General features: G+C 32.3%; 3 protein-coding genes and 1 pseudogene across 3 annotated transcripts; 2 read left to right on the top strand and 2 right to left on the bottom strand. All coding sequences in view use genetic code 6, as the record gives it.

Annotated features, from left to right (window-relative positions):
* Window positions 1–2,126: 2,126 nt before the first annotated feature.
* On the top strand, window positions 2,127–4,166 carry SS50377_27732 (Cysteine-rich membrane protein 1; the record flags this gene model as incomplete). Its single annotated transcript, XM_067911516.1, has 1 exon — window positions 2,127–4,166. The coding sequence occupies one exon, from the start codon at window positions 2,127–2,129 to the stop codon at window positions 4,164–4,166; it is 2,040 nt and encodes a 679-aa protein (XP_067760538.1).
* Window positions 4,167–4,416: 250 nt separating this feature from the next.
* On the bottom strand, window positions 4,417–5,043 carry SS50377_27731 (Cysteine-rich membrane protein 1; the record flags this gene model as incomplete). The annotated part of the gene is made up of 1 exon (XM_067911515.1): window positions 4,417–5,043. The coding sequence occupies one exon, from the start codon at window positions 5,041–5,043 to the stop codon at window positions 4,417–4,419; it is 627 nt and encodes a 208-aa protein (XP_067760537.1).
* Window positions 5,044–5,728: 685 nt separating this feature from the next.
* On the bottom strand, window positions 5,729–8,570 carry SS50377_27730 (Transmembrane domain-containing protein; annotated as a pseudogene).
* Window positions 8,571–11,845: 3,275 nt separating this feature from the next.
* Window positions 11,846–16,897, top strand: SS50377_27729 (uncharacterized protein; the record flags this gene model as incomplete). Its single annotated transcript, XM_067911514.1, has 1 exon — window positions 11,846–16,897. One exon carries the CDS (start codon window positions 11,846–11,848, stop codon window positions 16,895–16,897), a length of 5,052 nt encoding a protein of 1,683 aa, XP_067760536.1.
* Between the last annotated feature and the right edge of the window lie 304 nt (window positions 16,898–17,201).

Below are 17,201 nucleotides of genomic sequence, written 5' to 3'. Positions count from 1 at the left end.
TGGCGGTTTTCAGTACGACTTATATGCCTTATTATACGATCTATCAGTAAGCAGATCATATTTGTACAACATGAATCTAATAATTTATGATACAAAACGAGATATACATCTGGTAATTATTACAGGAATTGCATTTTGGATTCTTGGGACAAAGTTTGGTAAGGAAGATTTGATGAATCATGGATGTGAGGGGTGATAGTGATAGTTATTATGGATATCGAATAACTTAAAGTTGTAGTTTGTTTAGTTTTGTAGAGTTGGGTCGGACCTCATTTCGCGAAGGTCAGATTTCATATTTTTGTGAAATTTATGGTAAATATATAATATTAATAATTAATTTTAAAATGAAAGAGAAAAATATTAGTTTTAATAAAGTAAAATATGTATGTATAAAAATAGAGTAAATGCAAAATTTGTCTGAAAGTTTGAAAATAAACGTGAGCGTAGAATTTGGTAACCTAATACAATCTGCATGAATATAATTTGGTATCGGTATATTGATATCTTGGGATGGAACTCATTTCTGTCCCTATTTATATACTTAAATAAATACGACACTAGTTTACTAAACTAGATACTTACCGTGAATACTGCAAAAGTTTGTACTAATATATCATAATCAAGAGGATGACTAGATTTGAAGATATCTTACATTGTTTAAATACGATGCATATTATTTTTTCATATTTATTATAAATACTATGCGAGCATCATAATACTGAAAGCTTTAATAGAATCACGATACAATGGTTATAGATTTATGGAAGTTTATTATCTACAACTATGGTAGCTTAAGTACTATATAGAGTAATTTATCAGTAGCATATCAGATATTTGGTAATTGTTAGTTTAATATTGCACTTTCAATCAATTGCAACAAGGGATTCTAGAAGGAATATTTTTCGAGAATATTAACAGAAAATATAAGTGTTTGGATAATTAAAGTCTGATGATATTGTCTCTTTTTCTATTTCCATGCGAAATAAGCTGTAGCCATATAATTATTAAGAGATAAATTTCACTAAATATGAGTATTTTATTATTATAAAAAATGATTATTATAAACGTGCATAATGCATATTAACGTCACTAAGAGGTAGCAAGGTTCAATATATTTAATAAAAGGGTGATATACATAATAAAGAAATTATTAATGCCAAAAAAATAAACTAGTTCATGATATTTTTATTATGTTTAATTAATAGTTAGTCAGATGCAATGTGTTAATAGATTCATATTAATATTTTTTAATTTAGTAATCTCGTTACTATTTAAATTAGATTATATTTATTATATAATAATTAATATATAAAATTATAATCATCTTTAATATTCTCTAGATATTGGTTATTATTTAGTAAGTCACACTACATTATTTTCGTTGATAACATTATTGTAATGTATTATTAAAATCATCTATATTAATTTATTCACAATTAATATTAGCAAACTGCTATTAATACAAGAAAACATAGTATGAATTATAAAAGTTAGCAGATTCAGATTTATTTATCATATTTATTATTATAATATTATTTGAATGGATTAGTTGTTAATAGTTATAAAATGGGTATAAAATTAAATCAAATAATAAGTTACAAATAGGATATTATTAGTAATATTAAAATAGATTTATATGGATGTATTTAATAACCAAATATAAAGTTTTAATATGTGCTGCTATAAATAGAATTATAAATAACTCATATATTAAGAGCTTATAACATATAGGTATATTAATTTTTTTTAATATATTATATTTAGCTAAGACTAATCATTGTATATAACTAATTTAGTTTTTACTATTCATTTATATTTATTATTATGAATTTTAGAGAGGATCAGTTTCTATATACGAATTAATACACTATAATAAATAACTACTTAACTGTCATTTAATAAGATTATTAATCAGCCAAACATAAATAACCAATATAATTATTATTCTATTGCATCTACACACTTCATTATTAAAAAACTATTAAAAAACTAGCATTCTGAGGCGATGTACTCAGTTTTTAATCATATTTAATACAGGATTTCATCCGATATTAATATAATTAAAATTTTCTAACATTCATATTATCCTATAACTTTCAATTAAATCTAATTTTACCTATCACAAAATGAGCGGTACATGCTGGTCCGGCAAGAATGACTGCTCCAATGGGTATTACTGTCCACCGAATGTGGGATACTTTTCCTAATACTGTTTGGAATGCAGGTTCGATATGCCTAGTAATGCAAAGTGTAAATGCAATAACACTCTTCAACCTTCCTGCAAGGAATGTAACGGGGATAAGTGTGAAGATTGCATATAAAACTATTATATTAATGGTGATAAATGTGAAAAGTGTAGCGACAATTGTTACTACTGTGATTCATCCACTGAATGTACTTTGTGTGATGGGGGATATTACCTTGAGAATGGCTCTTGTAAAAAATGCATTTCGCCATGCGAGAGTTGCATTTCTGCTACAGAATGTATTTAGTGCCCTTCTGATTACTATTTATCAGCTGACAATAAATGCCTCAGCTGCTCGAAGGATATGCCAAGAGGTTCCCGATGTGTATGTCGTTATACAATGCAAGAAGGGTGCGCATAGTGTTATAATAATGATTGTTAGACCTGTGCTAAAAATTACATTCTAGTGAATTAGGCATGTAAACCTACTTGCACCAAGTAGAACGATTGTTTAGAGGGTTAATATTGTGATGATAATAAATATAGATCGGGATAATGTTACGGATGCATGGATAATTGTCAGAAATGTATCCGTGCTGACTATTGTTCTCTCTGTAACGAAGGTTATTATACTGCAGAGGACGGTACATGTAAGCCTTGCAATAATGATATGCCAAGCCGTAGCGAATGCCATTGTGCAGGCAAATTAATTGCTAATTGTAGCAGATGTTCTACAACTGGCTGTTTTCGCTGCATCCACGATTAAGCCACAGTCAAAGGATAATGTCTTTACAACGAGTGTACGATAGATACTTAATGCATCAGTGGGGAATACTGTCAGTCCCATACTAACATTTTTAATTAGTGTACCAAATGTGATAAATCATGTGAAACGTGTACCGAATAATCGAACAAATGCACTAAGTGCTTTTCAGGGAACTATTTAACGGAAAAACATGGTTGCGCAAAATTATCTGAAAACTGTCTTTTGGCCCATCCTACAGGTAGATGCTTAAAGTGCGCTTCTGGTTTTTACATCAATGCTCAAAACAATTGTTCACAGTTGTCTCAAAACTGTCTTTAGGCCAACATGAGGGGCTCGTGTTTGGTGTGCGAAAATTCATATTTTATTACAGCATAAAATACCTGCCAATACTGCTCCAAATCAATGCCAATTGGCTCAAGTTGCCAGTGCGGCAACACGAAAAAAACCAACTGTGCGCAGTGCGACAATAACACATGCAGGACCTGCATAAAGGGTTACTCGTCAATTAATGGAGACTGTAAGAAAGACCCCTGCCGTGATGATGCAGAGTGCAAGCCTAACGAGTTTTGTCCGACATCGGATCCTGATGCTACTAGGTTTTGTAGAAAATGTGATAAAACCTGCTCTACATGCCGCTCAGATGCTAAAGCTTGCACAGCGTGCGAGTCGGGCAAGTTTTTGTTCTAAACTAAATGTGAAACCTGCAAAACTGGTCAGCCAATGGATGTATCCTGCTAGTGCGGGTCCAAAACTATCAAAAATTGCATAAAATGCGTAGGTGATGCCTGCTAGATGTGCGCCGATGGAATGTTTTTACAGGACGGGAAATGCATCAGCTGCTCAAAGTTAAAACTTGGAGAGGCGTGTGCTTTTTAAGGGAAGATAGTAGATAACTGCAAGGAGTATGACTCGAATTAGTGCAGTGTTTGCGTTAACGGAGCGATGGCGGTTAATGGGGTCTGCAAGGTCTGTAGCGAGAATTAGGAGCTTTCTGGGTGTAGCAACAAAAGTGTTGGAAAAACAGTGGGGATCGTAGTGGCTGTTTTGGTTATTATCATGCTGAGCATTGGAGTTGGAATTTTTGTTGTAAAAAAGGTTAAAAAGAATAAGAAAAATATCGAGGGATTGGTTTCAGGTGAGGTAACGTAGGGGTAGGCACTTAAAATAAGGGCAAGTAGTCCGTAAATGAGAGATTAAAGTGAGCATAATTACTGAATTACATTGGAATAGTTTTGGTGTGAGTGATATTGTGTCGAAGAACAGTCAATGTGTAGCAACTGAATAAAATTATCGAAATAGAAGCTTTTGTTCATTTTGCGTTATAATTAGGTAATTTTATTTTTATTTTTGTAGGTTTTACTTAGATCTATTATTATATACGTTAAATAGTATTTTATATTATTATTCAAATTGAATTCTGTCATCTCAAATTCAAAAATTATTATGCATTAATATATAATATATATCACTTCTTACCCCTCTTGATAAAATAATAAGCAAGACCGCCAGCAACGGCGCCAACGACAAGAATCACACCGATGACAATTCCGGTCACTGCCCCACCACCTAGCTTGTTGCTGGCCGGGGCCTCGGGGTCCACCGGAGCAACCGGTGGAGCTGGGATATTTGGATCCTCTGGTTAATTAGGCCAGCACCTTCCGACAAATTTTTTATATCCTTCAGCACAATCCATACAGCGGCCAGCATCGTCCATCTGCATGCCTATTAGACAAGTAGCACATGTTGGCATAACACCATCTGTGCAGGTCCCACAGTTACTACTTACTCCACATTTGCAAGGCGAGGTGACTCCTTCTGTGCAAGCTTTAGGTTTTCCATTCTCACAAAATTAATTATATTGGAGACCAGGACAAATTGGGGTGCATTCACCTGTTATTGTTGTTACGTAGGTAGCAGAATCACAGGAATTGCACGAAGCTGTGGATTAACAGACAAAACAATTCTTCTAGCATAGTTTGCACGTTAGGGTATTTCCATCACAATATCCTTTCTTTTAACTAGAACAGTCGGTATGTCTAATACACTTGGTATCTGCGTTATTTACTTGCTTATTGCTATTATGCTCAGCCATTTTGAAGATTATGATAAATATTATATTAGTTAATCAGCAAAACATTATTTCGCTGTTTTTAAATATTATAACTAAAACTATAACTTACATATTAAAATTGGCCCAAAAACTAAAAACTAGTCATTTAATTATTATAATAATAAATACCTCTAACTATAAAATGTAATGCATAAGACAATAATTAATTACTTTAATATCACATATAAAGATAGCTTAATGTAAAAAATAGAAAATCTTTTGAAAGGTACTCAGTAATTTAAAGATTTCAGTTATCTGCAAATAGTTATAATAGTAGGCAATTTTATTTAAAATTATGTAAAAAATATATTAACATATTATATATATTAATATTTTCTTAACCCTCTTCATACAATATCAAAGATTGTTCACAGCAAAAATTAATAACTTCTATTTGTAATAAAATAATGATGTCATAATTATAAGTTAGAAGATATGAATTCAACTCTATTAAATAATTTATACGATAAATAACAAATAAAGTATAATATTATATAAAACTAATTATTTAATATCATAAATCATAACTACAAGTAAGAAGGAAAATAACAGAATGAATCTAATATCATTAATATATTATTCAATTAAATTAATACTATCATTATATAATATACACTTTATATTGAAAATGCATTTATGTGGAGAAGAGATTTACGATACGAATTTGTCACTCCACAGGATTTGGCTAGCGTATCTCAAAGGAAGCCAGCTAAAGCTTGGAATCTATACCAGTAAACAATTTCTGTGAATTTTGTTGAGATTTATATTATTTTGTTCCAAAAAGTTCATTGCTATCTAATACGTTGTTTTTGCTGATAAGAAATGGTTTCCCTGTACCTTTTCTTGGCAAATTTCCATCGAGATTCATTATGTTTCGTCTCATCTAGGATGTGGAGCTTTCCACGTTATCATTAAATTAGTCAGATTCCGTCTATGATCGATCCTTTTTCTTCAGTATTGCGGTTTTAATGAAGGGCATAACTCCACTGACTTCAGTTTCTAGCTCTTTTGCCTACCTCACATTCTTTCTATGATACCAGTAAGAGCTTCTGATATTAAAGTAGGTTAAACTAACAAAAACAATAACTAAAGCAAAAGTTTGGAAAATAACATGAATGGGCGTACTGAGGTAGTTATTATTTTATGAATAATAATAATCCCCTACTGCTGCTATAAACTGTGCCCAAATTGCTGATGAGATTAGGTTTATCGAAAACTCAACTGCCGATATTCGCATCATTACTATAATATTGACCACGTTAAATAACATTTAGGTGAGCAAGCTGGAGAAAAATATGTCATACTAAAGAATCGCAGTTAATATTTCACCAGGGTATAACAATCCAACGACTGCATTAATGCAGAAAGACGAAAGCGAAATTCTGTAAATAGCGCCCACCTCGCCATATCGTCCGAGAATCAAATCAAATACATAAAATTACGTACCGCTTAATATTATAGCTAGAAGAACCATAGCTTGGCCTATGATAGCATTTCCTGCCGATGATCCAGTAAAGTACCCAGCTGCCATAGAATCCTAGATCGCATAATATATTTATGTTGCTAGCGGAAGCCCTAAGCCTATGAACAGGGCTAGCTTCTGTTGGGGTTTGAATCTGAATCTTGCGAGAAATATGCACAATAATAGCGTTATTTGGGGACCTGCTAGTTTATAGATCTGTTCTCCAAAGTCTTAGACAATATCTGTTACAGCTAGGTACTAAACAGCATTAAACGAAACCTAGATAGCGGCTGCCAGAATAAACAAATAAAAATGAGACACCATGTTAAAAAAGTACCTCTTGTATACTGGAGGTGCTAAAAACACGAATAGCAAGGCAAATGGCAGCATCGAGAATATGCTAACCGCTGTTTGCATGAAAAAATCATCTATATAGACATCCTATATAGCTACTATGACAGCTAAAATTTATGATAGTATGACGAATATAAGGTGAATTCCGAGGCGCTTAACCAGCTTTTTTACAAAAATCTATAAACATTTTCGCTTTTCCTTCCCAATTAAAAATACAATTAACATTAAAGCAAGTAAAACTAGTAATACTAGTGAAGCAGGAACAATAAAACTAAGCACCTACTGCTTGGTCAGACCAATTTTAACGCATTCTTAATTACTAAGTTGGTGCCTAGAGCTGCAAGAAACGCAAATTGCACAGCCAGCCTCATTGCTATAGCACACTCCGTTCAGTCCTAGCCCGACTTTGCAGCAGCAGAGCGCAAATAGCCCACTCGTGCATTTGCACGGCATGTAGCCTTTCGCGCACTCACAGCACACATTTCCACTCCATCCTTCATCGCACTAATCGCACCAGAAACGCTATACTGACGCAATGCACCGGCCCCGCAGCTGCCCATTCTATGGAACCGTCAGAACACCACAATTTCCCTTAATGTTCACCAACGTGCTATCGCACTCCACGCACATATTTTTTAGCTTGTCAAACTTCCTGCAATTTCCGTCTGCGCATACTATATTGGAACCCTCAAGCGCGCATGAATCGGCGAAATTGCTCGTGTGCTGTTTGCAAACACCCTGGAAATTGAACTGAACTGAGCACTGTTAGCAGTTAAAAGACTGCTGCAAATTACCACACTCGAAGCAGTAAATATTTCCATCCCAATCTGACCCGCAGGAGTCGTTAACTTGCTAAATGCAAGATACTCCGAAACTCAGAAAGCCGGTATCGCACGTTTAACACGAATCCTGTAGATTATAGCCGATCTGGCAGCTCGCGCAAACTATCCTACTTCCAGAGTAGAAGCAGACGCCGTAGCTGCAGCTTTAGCATGCCATGAGGCAGAGTTCCTCTCCAATTTAGAGTTTTTGGTCGTCTGGGAGCAAGTTTGAGCTGAAATACCCAGACGAGCAGCCTTAACAGACTCCTGAAAAATCAGTCTCGTAGCCCTCCGCACACTTGTCGCAGAGCGGTAGGGCGAAGTTCGCAGCACAAACGCTGCAGAACAGATCGGAGGGGTCTGCGGCATTCTGAAAGCAGTCTCCAGTGGGAATATTTGCATCAATATAGCACGAATCTCGTAGCTACAGCCTGGTGCACTCGCCGCAAGTTGGTCCTTTGTAGCCTTCGTAGCAGGAGCAGATTTTTTCGGTTTCTGTCGTAAAACACACCCCGTGGGGGTTCGAGTCCTGCTTGTAGCACTTTTCTTCGTAAAGCACAAAATTTGGAAAGCAGTCGAGGCACTTGTAGTCGTTTGGTAGCATGTAGCAGCGCCCGGTGCACTCTGGCAGCGTGCACTTTTCGAGGCACGAACTGCCGATGAGCAGGTAGTCTGCCGCACAGCCAACGCAGATTAGCGCTTACAGTTCATCTAGATAACAATCGTTTTGCCCCACCTTTGGCCAGTATTTAGCCTAGTCTCGCACGAAACCTTCAGCGCATGAGTCGCACTATATACCAATAAGGCCCAGGGCATACTTCGTGCACAGTGGTCCATTCTCAGTCAAAAAGCAGTTTCCTTGAGTGCAATCTAGGCAGTATCTCTATTTTTCTAGTTCGATGCGTAAGATATATTATATTTTACCATAAGTATTATGAAAATTAAGAATCTCACGATATGTGACGTATCAACATTCTATTAATACTAATAAGCAGCATCTATCTCAACAAATTTTTATACTCAAGTTTTTTCAGTATCAACTAGGGTCTCTGAATAAAATGTCAATGAAAATAATATTCACATTATTTTTGAATAATCAGATGCGTTTTGCTAACTAATGATTGAATATTTTAATTTAAAATATAAGTCTATATCATAACATACATTATGATTGTTATCTCAAGCAAGACAACCACATTTATAAGCCGTATGATGTTGTATAAGTAATATTATTTTTTCTTGAACAAATAAAAAGAATAACTTTATTAGTATTATAAATATATTAGTAGTATGTAATACGTACTAAATACATACTACTACATTTTTTTGGAAAAGAAGCAAAACATTTTTACTTCTAATATAGATCCAATTCATCTTAAAACGGACGGAAATTAGAAATTCAATTTGGTACAGGTATAATGTCATTAAGTACATATATCATTTAATTCTAATAATTTATTATATGACCCAAACCAAAAGATATGGCTACTCTTCTTATGATAACAATTTTGGATATTACACTAATCAGAGCTACTATATCCACATCAATTATGTTTGAAAACGTTCCATCACAATCCATTATATCCAAATATATCTACATTATCAGTAGTCCCAGAGATAATATCACTTTACAGATCAACTCTGTGGTGACAGTTCATGGAATGGTTAGTTTTTCGATATGACAAAGTTGTTAACATATATAATTTAGACAAAGTATTGGATATTTACATATATATACATAATATCCATAGTGATGAGGCTAATTATTTCAATTAACACAAGATTTTTAGAGCAATACAGAATAGAAAAACAACTCAGTTTACATTTATTGAATTTACATGACTGGTATAAGTGTTTATATTTAGTAATTATATGTAATAAAATATATAAGAATGAGTGAATAAATGATTATAATTTTGGAAAATGAAAAATTAGCTAAATAAGATGAATAACAGTACTAATTATACTAAGATCGTATGTATTAAGATAGTTAAAGTATTACTTATTTTATGTATAAACATGTATATGAATAGTAAATTTTATATTTTAAACAAGTAAATAAACAATGAGTTTTAAAATGTTAAAAAAAATAATATTTATATTTAATATTAAATGTTATTGTTTACTATGATTGATTTAAAAATCAAATATGATGCTAATCTTTTTTGAGTGATTGTAATAAGAATTCCTAGTTTTTTAATATATATTTAAGCAGGGAATATAGATAGCAGAATATAGAGTTAAAGATTCTTTTCTTGATTATAATGTAGTTGTAAACGAATCAAATGTTAATTAGTAATTGAAAATATTGAAATATTATTAGTAAACATTATAATTGATAATAGTAAAATATATTGATAAAATATAAATATTACAAATACTAAGTATCAATTATTATCACAGTTTGAGACCCATAAACAACAATATAAATTATAATTTTTTCAATTAGGCTTTTATAAATTAACATCTTGAAAATATGGTTATTGCTAATATATAACAAGAACTTTAATTTAAATTGTTATGCTAAATTAATGTGGTTTTAATCTTTATTAAATTTAGGTTATTTTATCATTGAAGTTAATTAAATATTGTTTTGAGTTATACTTAATTATTATTTTTAAATATTATTATTGAATATATATTATATTTAAATAAATATAATTCAAAATTAATGAAAACGAAACGTAGATATATTATTAAAATTAAATAGTAATATATTTAAATTATTTAAAAATATCTAATTCTTTAATAATCAAGGCATACAATAACCAGATAGCTCTTATCGATTCATAATATATTGATACATCTGTTTAATTTAAAGATACTTTCATAATGCATTATGCTTTTTTCTAAGGGGAAAATAAGCAGTGGTGGATAATAATTTTCATACATTATTCTGAAAAAATTGATCTAAAGGAGACTTCTATGGTCTATATATTCCCAGTAACTATAAAAAATAAAGTCATACAAGATGAGAAAAATGATACCCTACGATAGTCCTTATTGATTCTTCCAGGATGAAAACTGGCCAATAACATGCATAAACCGTCTAGAAATAGTAGAAGGTAGATATTACAGTGAATATTGTTAATTAATTAATTAATTAATTAATTAATTAATTAATTAATTAATTAATTAATTAATTAATTAATTAATAATTAGCTTATTATCATAACTGGGAAATGTTCGCTGAATATCGGATCACATTATAATGAAAAGTAACGAGAAATTCACCAGAAACACAAGTTATGATGTTTATATTAATATAATCTATATTGAATATAATATTTTATATAAGTAACAAAGTTAGTATGAGATAAGAAATAATATTGCACATACTTATCATAATATATTTCTAATTATAGTCTATTTGAATCTAAACAAATCTAATATAATAAAAATAATCATTTTAATAATATTTATGAAGTTATTTCACTCTAATATTGCTTTAATAATATGCTTAAATTTATCTCAGGGTGTTAGAGCGAAATTTACTCAAAAAACTTTAGAATAATCTAAATAATAATACTATTTGAGAGCAGGAAATACTTTTTATCCTGTAAATCAGAATATATATAAATGTTGAAACATACGGAGAAATTTTAAGAGTAGTGAAAAATTATTTTACCTTATGTTTGGTCGATGCCATAACTAAACATTAGTTATTCTGCTCTTGTTTTACATAATCATAATATTCTATAATTTACTATTGCGTAAGCAATATAATTATTGTGTTGAAAATATTTTATAGTGCTTCTTATCTGGCGTAATTCATTTTCAATTTAATATTTGAGAATATTTCATAATAGTGATATTAGACTAAATGATTTGGTAAACAATATTTCAGTTACAATGTTATCAATCAGTTTAGTTACTGTAGCATATTACAATACGTTATGAACACAGACATAGCATATAAAATGAAAACTAAAAGTTTATCTGATACTTGATGAAAGAAGATATTATCTATGTTTTCTTACACTATACATGATACATGTCTATTATTTATGACATAATTTGATTGAATTATTTGTGAATGGTATTTTTCATATTCACTACCAGAATAAGCATAATATTATTCTATACAATATATTATATTATACTTAATTAATAATATTTAGATATAAATTTTATTATCACTCCTTAAATGACCGATCAAGACTAGAATACCAAGTCCGAAGCTAAACCTACCTAGCTCACTTTTTCCTCTCTAGACAAAGATCTGCTGGAGCTTCAATAGGATGTGGTGTTTTCATTTATCGGAATTTAATTTAAGATAAGCGAAGTTGGCGATGCCGTATGTTACCTAAAAGTAGCCATTGATACTGTTGAAACCCTCAGCCTACTGCACCTCTTCATGTGGCAGCATAGACAAGGCCTGCTACTCAGAAGTAACATCCAACTGATCGTGGTACAAGACGAACTGAAGGAACATAGTATATCAGTATCTGAATACTGGCGTAACTTGGCTTCGTTGTCCCTTCAAATGGGGTTTTCCACTATGTCATTTAATGAATATAATGATATTTTGTTATAGAAGTCAACCCATTAGATGATTATAGTATCAGACTTCCCCAGAATCGACTCTCAGTAGCTAGACACCATGGAGGGATTGAGCAACTTCCAGTTTGATGATAAAATGTCCTATTCCATGAAATTGGTTATTTTGGAGCGAATTGGCTTGGCTGCCCATAAATAATAGCAATATGCGCATCTCCTGCCAATGATACTAGGCTATAGCGCCTACATTATTTACAATTAAATTATTTAATATTAAAAATAGGATATGGAAAGTATTGTTAAAGATACTGTTTATATTAAAAATAAGGATATTGATAAAGAAATTCTTGATCCAAATTTCCCTCAGGTTTATATTCATCATGCATAAGAAGTGTATACTACTGCAACCGTTCCATCTGAGATTTAATATAAGGCTACTATTTTAGGCAATAATGGAAATAAGAAGATCAAGAATTTTACATTCGATAGTATCACTTAAGTCTTCAAGAATATCTTTGAGCTCCCAATACATTTAATAGATTTATTTAAATTTGATGGTACCAACAAGTTCATCTTCCAGCAAATGTGCGACGTGTCCTACCTGTTCAAGGCGCAGTACTTTGCGGTGTTCTCAGCATTCTTCCCCCTCGAAAATGCTGTTATGAGCCAGAGCTCGAGGAGCGGGAAAACCGTCACCCTGCACACCATCTTCTACTTCAACCTGTTCTCGGGGCTGAAAATTCCCATATTGATCAACACTGGATTCACAAAAGATTCACATGATCTGAAAACGCAGCCTTTATATAATAGAGGTTCTATCGAGATGGATTAAAAACTAAAAACTTTATTTTCCGCTTATCAAAGTCAAACTGACCTTGGAGATGTTATTAGTAGTAATTTGAAAGATGGAGTTGAATATTCTAAAACGATGGCTTATGTTAAAACAGAGTGTTTCAACCTAATCAAAACATATGATATGCATACTGCCTAATAATAACTTGAGGGTGCGTTTGAGTTGTATTTGTAGGGTACGTCAGTATTTTGTGAATTTTCTGTGACCGGCCTGCTTGATTTTTTTAAATTTGATCCGAGCGAGCAATTAGAATAAACTAAACAAGTATTATAATCAACTACACAAGCTTTAAATGATGAAATTTAGAAGTTTATACATGAAAGAGACTTCGCTAAAAAAATAATAGATACACTAAATTAAGAAGATAAGAGTAAAAAATAGAAAGAGATTAAAAAATATGAAGACAGTATTAGAGCTATAGAGTAATAAATTGGGATATTGTAGTAGCGTACAGACTATTATGCAACATAAAAAACTTCGATTTAGTCCGATAATGTTGAATCGTATAACTCCAATAAGGAAGTCATGCTCTTAGTCGATGAGTGTATGACCTAACAAAAGGGCAAATATGCATTGTGCACCAGCGCACTAGTCAGAATAACCTACTAATTCGTTGACAAATTTATGGAAAATGCAAAATCGAGCATTGAAGAAGTTGTTAAGAAAGTCAAATTGTAATCGTCTGAATAAGTAGAATAATTATTAAACTGGTTAGAGATGCGTGAACATAATTCGAAAGCAGATCCAGTTGATTATAATAACAAGTCTTTATACTTGAAAGAAGCAGATCAAAAAATAACACAAATCATTAGTGACCCTACAGAGGTGTAACGATACTTCCTGACGCTAATATCATCTGAGCTATTCAAAAACTGCAAAGCCTATAAAATTATTGATCTAATGGGCATTTCGTCACCAAATTTTATCAACCTTAGAGAGTCATAAACAGTAAAAGAGTCATTCTAGGAAATGATGTCAGATATTACAAAATATACTACGTTGGAAGTATTTAGAGAGAAACTCTACTAGTTCCTTCTTATGCTGTACAACCCGCGTGGGATCGAGACTATATTCTGGCGAAACGTTTCTTCTGTTATGAATTAAGGAGCTGATACCATTAGTTCATTTCATAAGTCAATCGAGGTTAAAGATAAACTAAATGATTACATAGGTAGAAACTTATAAGATGAATAGAAGCTTATTGACTTTTTTATTGGTGAATTTGGAGTTAAGATAATATTTCCAGATTGTAAAATATATGCAGAAATACCCTTTATCTCAGTAAAAGTAACTCACCTCCTGGCTGCAGGAACTGATCTAGCCCTTATAAACTTCCTCAGATAAAATTAGTTTCTTTATACTTCCGAAAATAGTAGAGGTAAAACTCCGTATACACAGTCAAATATCCTTGGCACCTCCTAGATGCACCCTTCTTGTCTGACCTAAAGCTACTACAAAGATATGCGAATTACAACCTAGACTGACGATTCTATGAGACAATAAGTAAACGATAAGGTAAAAAATATGAACATCAAGGACTTCTACCTCACGATGGTACCGGAACTAGCTGCAGAGCTTTAATTCTTATGCCCACTTATTTGCCCTTAAATAATAATCAAAAATTCAACATCTAAATATTTATTTAACTCTACACGATAGTATTAGTATAACATTGGTGAAAAAATTATTGACCTAAATATTTTATCATCTCATAGATAGATTTTAAATTCATTATTTATAGAAAGAGAAGATAAGTAAGTTGGTGCAACCTCGTTAGGTAGTAACAGATTGGCACTGAATAAAATTTTAAAATCATAATCCATTTAAGATTTTAATAATAACTTGCGTCTGACTTCATCGTCCTCCCTAAATAGAGAAGTAGTGTTTATTCTTAGTTTCACCATGAGTTAAAAATTTCTTGAAGATTTAGCTATACTAACTACATTAACAGATGAAGATCTTGTATAACAGTCGTGTGGTGCCTAACAGATATTATGCTAACTTAACTAACAACAAGTATCTGAAATATCAGCGGCGCTACTTCTTATTGTTTCATTATGCTAAAATTCTGATTATGAGACAGGTATGAAGCTTCTGATGAATTAAATCAGTAAAGATTCCTAATTTTTGGAGATATACGAAAATCCCTATTACAAATATACTGCTGTTACAGAAATCAAGTTAGACACATTATATAAATAGCTTAAATCTCTATTCAAAGAAGCATGTTTCATGTTCCTGCAACAGTCATTTGATAAATTTTTCAATGCAAAATCTCCCACGCTGTAGGAATTCTTTTAACATGCTATTGATAATGCGGGAATATGTTATGCAAAATTGCTATCAATAGGCTAGATTAAAGCAGGTTAAAAACTCGCTATTATAACAATTGTTGATAAGAATCACATTTCAAATGTGTTTTTTAAGCCACTGCCTCCAATGCCAGACTATTTGATTTCACTTTTTGGGGTCAGAGACTAATAAGTCATAGACTTCAGTGATTAAAGACTTCTGTCCATTAACGCTCACAGTAACAACGGTTATCAATTTTCTAGCCTCAACTTCTTGATTGAATCTGGAAATCACATCCCTGAAGAAGTTTCTACCAAATAAAAGGATATAGAAGTTGCTTTGTGCTTCTAAATTTCTAGCAAATAAAAAACTACGGTTACATAAATAGTTCTATTCCATAAAAATGGGCATGCACTGCACAATGATGAATAAGATATCGAATACGACTAAGAAAGGTTAAGTGGAGTCTAACAATGTGCACATCTATCATTCACATAATTTAGCAATTAAGATTACTCCATAGGTAGCTATTTGCAGTAGATAAACGTGTTTGACGAATTTTAAAAAATATGGTATTATAAATGTTATTTCTAGTATGGTATCTAATCTTCAATATAGAAGTAGGGTTTTTCCCCTGAATATGAAATTCATGTGGACTGCTTTTGGGGTTAGAACTACTTCCTAATTCCAAGATAGTAAAATATACGAAGTGTGCTGAGGACTGCAAATCCAAAGCTATTTCTCTTCGAAGCTGTCAAAATTAACAAAAGTGATGCAAATAATAAGGAGTCTTCGGTGTCTATGCACATCATCGTAAACTAACATTAGCACCTTTTCTAGAAGCTAGGAAACTTATACGAAACTTTAGAAGTCGCATCGCCAGCAATCAGACTGTAAACCAATGTTGCCTGGATCCCGAACAAATTTAATACGTGCACTGAAAACCCCATACAAATTACCATTGAACAAATTAACTCTTTAATATTAACGGTAGAAAGCTGCCGTGTTGAAAATAGTATTTAGTATAGATTTTTAAGCAATCCTATGTTAGCAAAATTTGACCTTGGTACAAGCACTGTAATGTCGTACTTGCTTAATATAACACTTTTCCCTATCGCAGTCGAAGGCCAAATTCTAGTGGTAAATTAGCTTGCACCTGACCACTCGGAGTTCGTTGTTCCAGAGCCATCCAAGTCTGAAGAGTAGACTGTTGAGGATGCCTCCATATCGCAATACCATACGTTATGCCAAGCTGCAAAGGACAAGTATATAAGCGAGCTCTCCGAGCGCGAAATCGAATTCCTGCAAAAGAAGGAAGACGAAGTTTTTGATGCAGCATACGCGTTACTATAATTTGATGATGGAGCTTTTACATTTAAAGTAAAATATTAATACTAAATGTCTATTACGAGAAGGTAGAGAACATCTTTTAAGGAGGATTGTTTCGAGACTATTTACGAATCCAAAGAGAACTTACTGGAAACGTTCATACGACTCAAAGCTGTTATAGTGGCCATCAAGGAAGGCGTCGTCCACGTGATAATTCTTGAGTGAAAGTGAGGGTTCATTGGTTCTACTGCTTGAGGTCGCTGCATGGGGAAACTGGTGGGCTAAATAACTGCTTATTTATATTAACCGTTTCATATATATCATATTCTAGAATTTTGAACAGTTTCCTAAACTTGAAATTAGCTATTCCAAATGAGTAAGGTTTTAAGAATAGATCAAAACTCTGTAAAACATCTCAGTGTTCAGATAATTTTTAAGCATTCTGGCTACATGATATTTTACAAGAACTACTTTGCTTCAGCGCTTCAATTGCTAAATATTGGATGCTGCATTTGAGGTCAATTGTGAT

This window comes from Spironucleus salmonicida, chromosome 8 (genome assembly GCF_000497125.1).
Source record: "Spironucleus salmonicida strain ATCC 50377 chromosome 8, whole genome shotgun sequence".
Taxonomy (NCBI): Eukaryota; Fornicata; order Diplomonadida; family Hexamitidae; genus Spironucleus; species Spironucleus salmonicida.
Note: the sequence above shows the minus strand (reverse complement) of the source record. Positions and strands in the feature narration are given on the sequence as shown.